The sequence below is a fragment of the Marmota marmota genome, unplaced genomic scaffold (genome assembly GCF_001458135.2).
Source record: "Marmota marmota marmota unplaced genomic scaffold, marMar, whole genome shotgun sequence".
Lineage (NCBI taxonomy): Eukaryota > Metazoa > Chordata > Mammalia > Rodentia > Sciuridae > Marmota > Marmota marmota.
This window is the reverse complement of record NW_026000261.1, coordinates 2,645,038-2,652,561: the sequence shown is the minus strand read 5'-3', so window position 1 is coordinate 2,652,561 and position 7,524 is coordinate 2,645,038. Positions and strand designations below refer to the sequence as shown.

Genomic DNA, 7,524 nt, shown 5'->3' with positions numbered 1-7,524 from the left:
CACAAGATGGTTCTGGAAGAAATGCCTTGCAAAGTTTTGTAAGGTGTGGTTCACTTAATACCATTTTCTATGTCCTGAAAAAAGAGGGGTCGGCTTTCATCCATAGAGTTTCCAAATACCTCACCATAAGTATGGAGGGGATGAAGCCCAACTTAGAAGAAATCAACTTTATAGTTGAATGAATTCTCTAGACCTGCTCCATCACCATCAGACCAACTTCACTATGAAAACATACCATTTCAAAGTCCTTAGAGGTTTTTTTTCCCCCATATAGGGTATTGAACCTATGGCCTTGCACATGCTAGGCAAGTGCTCTACCACTGAGGTATAACCCCAACCTTGTCTTTTGAGATCTTTTCCTCACCAGTCAGGTTTGGAACTCACTGGCAAACAGGAGGCCCAGAAAGGGCAGTGTAAAGGCAGATTCAACATTTTCAGTAAAGAGCCAACTTGTTTGTGGTTTTGATGTGCTTTTAATAACAAGTTCCCTCAACCAAAACTGATGAATTGGCATAAGAACAAGGGTAAAAAAGGGCTATCAGGGGGCCTTCCAAAATGCTAACCAAAAATTGATTCTCTACATTGGGTGGCTATCATTTTATCCTTTGGAACTAGGAGATGAAAAGATGCAAAGCTTTTAATATATACTGCCTGATTATATAAAGAGACCAATTAAAGCATGTGGCCTGTGGTGTTGTCTTAATACTTTATAATCTATAATCATATCCCATCCTTCAAGAAAGTACAAATTCTACTGCATGCTGTCCTTGAAAGGCAATTTCTCTGCAAACTGAATTGAAATTAATCACTTAATATAGCACAAAGAAATTTTCTGTCGGTAAACACCAAAGCATTTTCCACACGGTACTGCATGTTAAAACAGCTAACTTTATTGTCAGTGAAAAGATAGGCACAAAGTGGATTTAAACCTGCTTCACTTTATTGGAACTAGCTCCACTGATTACAGAATGGGATTACAATCATTATGGGATCACATACATTTAAAATCAAAAGCGATTCTTCTCTAGCCATCTGCCAACCCCAGCTATCCATTTTACAAACACATGCCATTAATCACAAGGGAGGCCAGAAGGAGGTTTGAGAGCTCCATGTAACCCATCGTTGCTACTGGAAGAAAATAACAAACTCCCGACACTTGTCCTACTGATGATAGATGGCACTTGGAAGATATATTCCAAGGATCATGGAGGACTGAAATTGTTGGCAATTAGCCCACAGCTGATGCCTTCCCTTGAAAACACTTTCAGTAAGAAGGCACACATCTTAAGTAACATTCCATATATGAATGAGCATTTGAGATAACAGGAGATTGTATGGCTTATGGATGTGAGAATTAAATTTATCCAAGTTAGTATATATGCATAATATACTTCAAGCAGTCGCATGATTTAGGCTCTTCAGAAAAAGTAGTTTGCACAATCAATTTGTTCATTTCCTAATTGTTATACCCACCCAACACTGTAACAACAAAAGGAAATCAGGATGGGTCTCTTGGTATATTTCCTATGCCAGATATTTCATGTTCCTGCTCTCCTGTCACCCTGAAGCTCAAATGCAGCACTGGGATTAAATCCTTCATTAAGACAATAATCAAGATACATGAATTTAAAAGAAAGTTCAAGCTACTTTTCATTCCAGAACATTGTTAATAGGAATTTTAGATCAAGTAAAACTTGTTCTAATGAAGTTTTCCTGGACATGGGACATTGATGTACAATTGAAATCAAAGGTCCCCATAGACCACCAGGCAGTACAAGTTAAGACAACGAGGTCACCCTCTTGTTCTATGAGGTGCCAGTAAAATACATAGATCAGTGGATTCCAGAAAGATCCTTCAAATGTTATATCCACACAATGGTGAAAAGATGGCTAACTTGAGATCTCTCCCATAAACCTGAATTTCTGAAATGACACTTTCAGTAAAGACATTCTGAAAGGGTAGGGTCTATCTTTTGCATAAACAGGATACATCAACATGGTCTTATTTCATCTCTTAGATGTAAAATGTTATTTTAGCAAATTACCTAGGGCTGAAAACTGAGCAAAGAGGGACTGCCTCTATTGTGAAAGGGCAGAAAAGTTCTGGAAAGTTCAAAATAGTACTTAGGCAAGAACTTCCTCCTTTCCCCCAAACACACAAATCTAAAGAGATAGCTGCCACACAGTGTGATATGACATCTGTCACCTTACAGAATGTGACTATAATCATGGCTCCCAGAGCCCCCAAAATTCAAGCAATGTGTTATCACCATGAAAGATTTATTATTTTTTAAATTTATTTGCTTGGATATAAAGTAGCTCTCCTGAAGTTTGTTATCTGCTGCTTCTACTATTTGAGGTTTGGGGCTCTCTTAAATGGGTAGTATGAATGAGAATAGGCACAACTGCTCTTTTAATTTCTATTTGTCATTCACTTTATAATTGAGGACTAATGTGTAGGATGATTATTTTGTTACTGAAAATGTGAAAAGACTGGCTGAAAATCAAAATACCTTCCCTCTTGTCCATCCCTATCACACACACACACACACAGTAATTCCTTTGGAAGATAATTATGAACTACGAAAGAATACTGGTAAATACACCATTCCTATACTCACAGAGGAACCCTGTAAGATCACCCAAGATACCCAATGTCATAGAGAGAAAAAAAGTGGAGTTGATTTCTTAAGGAGACATTTCACACAACTCAATATTGAAATGGGGATCAGGAAAGGGAAAATCTTATAGAAGGCACTGCAGGAGAGGCAAAAGAAAAATTCAGAACCCTGGACAAACTACTCAAACCAGGGATGCTTTAAAAATACATATATCCTGGACCATGAAGATGCCTTTTCTTAAAATAGGTTCTTCTTTTTTGAATAGGAGTTCCCAAAATAAGCATGGCAATTGGGAGAATGGACAGATGTGCTATCTGATCCTGAAAGAGTCACTGAACCTCTCCAAGTCTCATATTCCTCACCACTAAAATCAGGGGGTAGAGCTACATTGCTACAGTTCCTTCCCACCACTGTGGCTCATGACATAATACATCAGGCTACCCTTCTATTAGTCTGGATTTTAACTAATACATCCCCAAACATCTACCCACCCCTACCCTTACCTAGCACCCTCCCACACCCCCTCACCCTCCCTATACCCTTGAAAACTGATCTTAATGACACTATCTGCAGATCTGTCACCTTAATGAAAGGCAGAAAGGTGACACAGGGCAGGGACCTGTGGAAATTGGCATCCCTCTGTGTCCCTGGAGGCAGCACTATGGCAAGGCCTCCTTTGGTTCCTGCCCACATGCACATTTCCCGCTGCTTCCCAAAGGGATTCCAAGATGGAGTCACTGGCACTGAGAAGAGGTAGTTGAAGAGACTGCTGCAATCAACCTCTCCCCTGACTGCAGCATGGTACTTTGGACTTCTGATGCTATTCCCTTGGAGGTGACAGTCACATATGCCTATGCAGACATATGCTAACAATTTAGGAAAACAAAATGAACTATTCTAAAGTAGTCACAAGAAATTCAAAGCATTCAACCTGTCAACAAAAATGCTCCTAACTTTGCCCATGACTGGCAATTTGGAGACTGGTGACCCAACCAGTGAATCTGTGCTGTAGAAGAAATAAACACTAAGCCAATTGACTGTATGAAAGGTCAGTAAGCACTGTTCATGGCTACACCCAGACCACAGAAGTCTGTGTGCAAAATCTCATGAAACTCTCCATCAAGGCACCTGATATAACTCCCTACAAGACAGGAAGTTGTGCATCACTCAGTTAATTTACTCTCCTAGCATCTGAAAGCAATATATTAATTATCCAAATGCATAAATAACTCCAGAGTACATATATGAATGCATGAACCTCCAGGAGGGAACCAAAAAAATCCACTTCCAAAGCACCACTGAAATGAAGATCAATACAATCTGCTGGGGCAAGGTAGCTGGGCAACTCGGAGAGAGAATTAGCTCTAGCACCCTTTCATACCCCAATACTCCCTGCCTTTTCTCCAGCTTACACAGCTACTAAAATTATTCCATTTCATGAGCCTGAAGCGAGAGTTTTCTGTGGCTGCTGTTTAGAGAAGACAGCACACACTCAAGTTCTCTCTGGCTTCCCACTTACAAACTACATGTTCCACACTGTCTTCTACACATACTGTGCTCATCAATAAAAACTGATCTCAAATAGGGACATTTTAAGCAACTTTAAGCACATTGAAAACATGGATGTGTATCTACCTATTAACAGTCCCAATATTTCTATAACTCCAAACAATAAACTTTAGAGCACATTCTGATCAATTTATCTTTTAGAAGTACTTCCTAGAGAATCAAGAATAGACTGGAGTTCATATGGTATGACTAAAGTACTACATTGTTCCAATAAAAAGTCCCTTTAAAAAACATCCCCTCCCCCAACCCTTGTATTCACCCTCAAAATAAGAACAAACAAAAGAAGAAAATGATTAATTCATTCTTGCTGAGAAACTGCAGCTCTTGATTGGGCTATTTAGATGAGATATTCCACCATCTCTGTATCAGGCTCCTGGGTCAGGATCTGAATGGGAGCTTTTCTTTCCAGAGTATTGGAGTGGAAAGCAGGGCCATCTGTGTGGAAACAAGGGATCAGAGAACATTAGGGACAAGGTAAAAAAAAATTCTACAAACAGATAGCATTAGAACCTTCATGAAGCGATAGCAAGGAAATTTGTTTGGCAAGTTTCTCATTTACATTACTAGAACACTAGCACCTACTCATGCCTGCTCCCATCTCAAACATTCTTCTTTTCCCTCTTCTGATAAATTCCCTTTGGAACATGAAAAGCTCAATCCAAATGGCCACCTCTACCTACACAGCAGACACCAGCAAATAAATCTGTACTTGGGGACAGAACTCAAAACTATGTGGTATGCAGAATTATTACCTATCTTGTCTGGATTGCAGGTCAAACTTGTTATAGACACACGACGTGTTCCAGAACCGGTAGCTGGGCTTGCAGGAGCCTCAGCCTGAGCCAAAGCTGGAGTTGGAGCTGGAGCTGGAGCAGGAGCCGCAGACGGAGCTGGAGTTGGTGCCTGAGCCTGAGCCGGAGCAGAAGCCTGAGCCGCTGTTGGAGCTGGAACCGGAGCTGGAGCTGGAACCGGAGCCGAAGCAGCTGGAGCAACCTGAGCAGCAGCAGCAGCAGCAGCAGCAGGAGCAACAGCAGCAGCAGCAGCAGATACAGCAGCTGGAAACTGAGCAGCAGCAGCTGGAGAAACAGCAGCAGAAATAGCAGCAGCAGTTGCTGGAGACTGGGCAGCAGCAACAGCAGCAGCAGATGGAGCAGCAGCAACAGCAACTGGAGCAGCAGCTACCATGGTGGTGGTGTTGGTGGCAGCAGTGGCGGTGTTGGTGGCAGCGGTGGCAGTGATGGCGGCAGCAGCGGTGGCAGCAGCAACTGGAGCAGGAACAGAGATGGGAGCAACAGCTGCAGTTTTGTTCGGTTCGGTTCCACGTTCAGTTTGGGTGCTGCAGTCTCGGCTGCCTGTCTTGGAGTGAGCCGAGAGCAGGGGAGTGGAGGGGGGCACAGGCGAAGGCGTGGATGGGACAGACTCGGCACGGTAGTCTCCACCCAGAAGAATGCCTACAAATGAAAAACAATACAAAAAATATAAACAAATAAGAAACAATTGGTGATTCCAACCCAGATGTTTGATTAGCTATTCTCTCTTGCATGAGTTCAGGAGAAATTCGAATGAGTCTAAATCCTTTATTTTTTGCCTCCAGTAAAGTCCCAAATTGAGCCACCTCCCACCTTGGTGAAAACTTGTCTTCTGCCTTGGAAGATCCTTTCTGGTCCTCATTATTCAACTCTCAGCACACTATATTAAGTGTCCTGTGAATCTGTTTTGGTTTATTTTTCAATGGTGATTAAGTTCCACTGATTTATCAAAATTTTACTTGGTTCCAGTTTTAACCAACACCACACACTACCAGAGAGCTGAAAAGGATGAGGGAGGGGAGAAGCCTGTAGACACGCATGGGAGTGCTAACACTGTGATCTATGGTTCAGACCATGACTATGGTTCCTCAAATGTTTACTCTAGCCAAAGGACACTTCAAGGGTCAGAGGACCAAGGAAGATATTAAAAACAACAAGGAAAGATCAAATAAAATATATATATTAAGCATATATATAAAGTATATATATAAAATATATATTTACTATATTGTGTATAATACATATTATATGTATTATTTATAATATATTATAGATCACAATATATTGCATATATATCAGCAGTTGCTGCTGCTCCAGATGCTGCTACTATTGCCCAGGAATCTAATGAAAAAGTACATTCTGTTCTCATATCAGAACATTCTGCTAACAAAAATCCTGTCACCCAGCTCCATTTAGCTTAATAAGGAGTCTGGATCTTCCAAGAAACACAGAAATGCTAAAATTTTTTGAAATTTTAAATGACACAAAGGCCACATGGGCTTTGGTTAAAGACAAAGGTCCCATGCAGCAAAGGCCAAATCTGAGAAACTTTAAGATGAACTCCAAATTATCTTCCTTCCTATCCAGATGAACTCAGGATTCATGTTTGCTAGGCTTTGGTCTCAATGTTTTCACTGTGAGAATTCAGAGTGTGGAGGAACTCCTGATACAGCTAGCCCCTCGGGAGGAGAAAACCCCAACCTACATCATCTTCCCCCCTAGAATGTGGATAGTGGCCCCTTTTCCTTGCTATGTGGGTCACTTAGTCAGGACTCTCTTGAAATGTGTCACTATTATCTTCCTTATTTGCTGTCTTTACCTAGGCTCCCCTTCCAGCTCTTATCATCCCGCTTTTCTTCCATGATGGGTGTACCAGTCAGGGTGGATGAGTGGGAGAGCAAGCCTGACCCAGCATTGGAAATAGACATCAGAGACTTTGCTGGCCGCATGGATGACAGCTGTTCTGTCTTACTCGGCTCCTTCCGGGAGCGCTGCTGGAGTACCTTGATCATGGCATCCTTCTCAATAATCTGGGCATGGAGGGTTTTGATCCTAGAAGTCCAAGATAAAGAATGTATAAGATACATTGGAATGAATCGGACATAGGTTTCCATGACATAGTTTTTCCATGTACATATATGAAAACAACACAGTGAATACCTACCATGTGCATCCATAAGAATGGGACTCTAACTAGAATAAAATATATTTCATGCTTCTATAATTATATCAAAACAGATTCTGCTGTCATATAGAACTAAAAGGAACAAATAAAAAAAAACAACCTTGTTGCTACCTCTGGGCTCTGATCTTGCTACCTATGTGTATTTGAGTTCCCATTATCTTTCTGACTAAGGGATAGCCTAGTCTGAGTTCTAAGTTAGAAGACAAGGAATGGTGTGCCATAGGGTTTTCTAAAAAAGTCCTTCTGCACATCCAACTGGATACAACAGAATATTCAGGAACTATCTCTTACACCTTATAATCAAAGTAGAGTCTTGGCAAAAAAAAAAAAAAAAAAAAAA

At 41.1% G+C, this 7,524-nt stretch overlaps 1 protein-coding gene across 5 annotated transcripts in view; it reads right to left on the bottom strand.

Moving 5' to 3' along the window:
* Positions 1-868: 868 nt before the first annotated feature.
* The window catches only part of Amot (angiomotin), a 56,233-nt gene continuing 49,577 nt past the window's right edge, over positions 869-7,524 (bottom strand). For all 5 annotated transcript variants that reach the window (XM_048796938.1, XM_015497916.2, XM_048796939.1 and 2 more), the window contains 3 exons: positions 6,819-7,051; positions 4,943-5,641; positions 869-4,625 (listed from right to left, as the gene is read on the bottom strand). In XM_048796938.1, the coding sequence (XP_048652895.1) occupies positions 4,528-4,625; positions 4,943-5,641; positions 6,819-7,051 (1,030 nt within the window). In that variant the 3' untranslated portion in view covers positions 869-4,527. The remainder of the gene's footprint in view (positions 4,626-4,942; positions 5,642-6,818; positions 7,052-7,524) is intronic.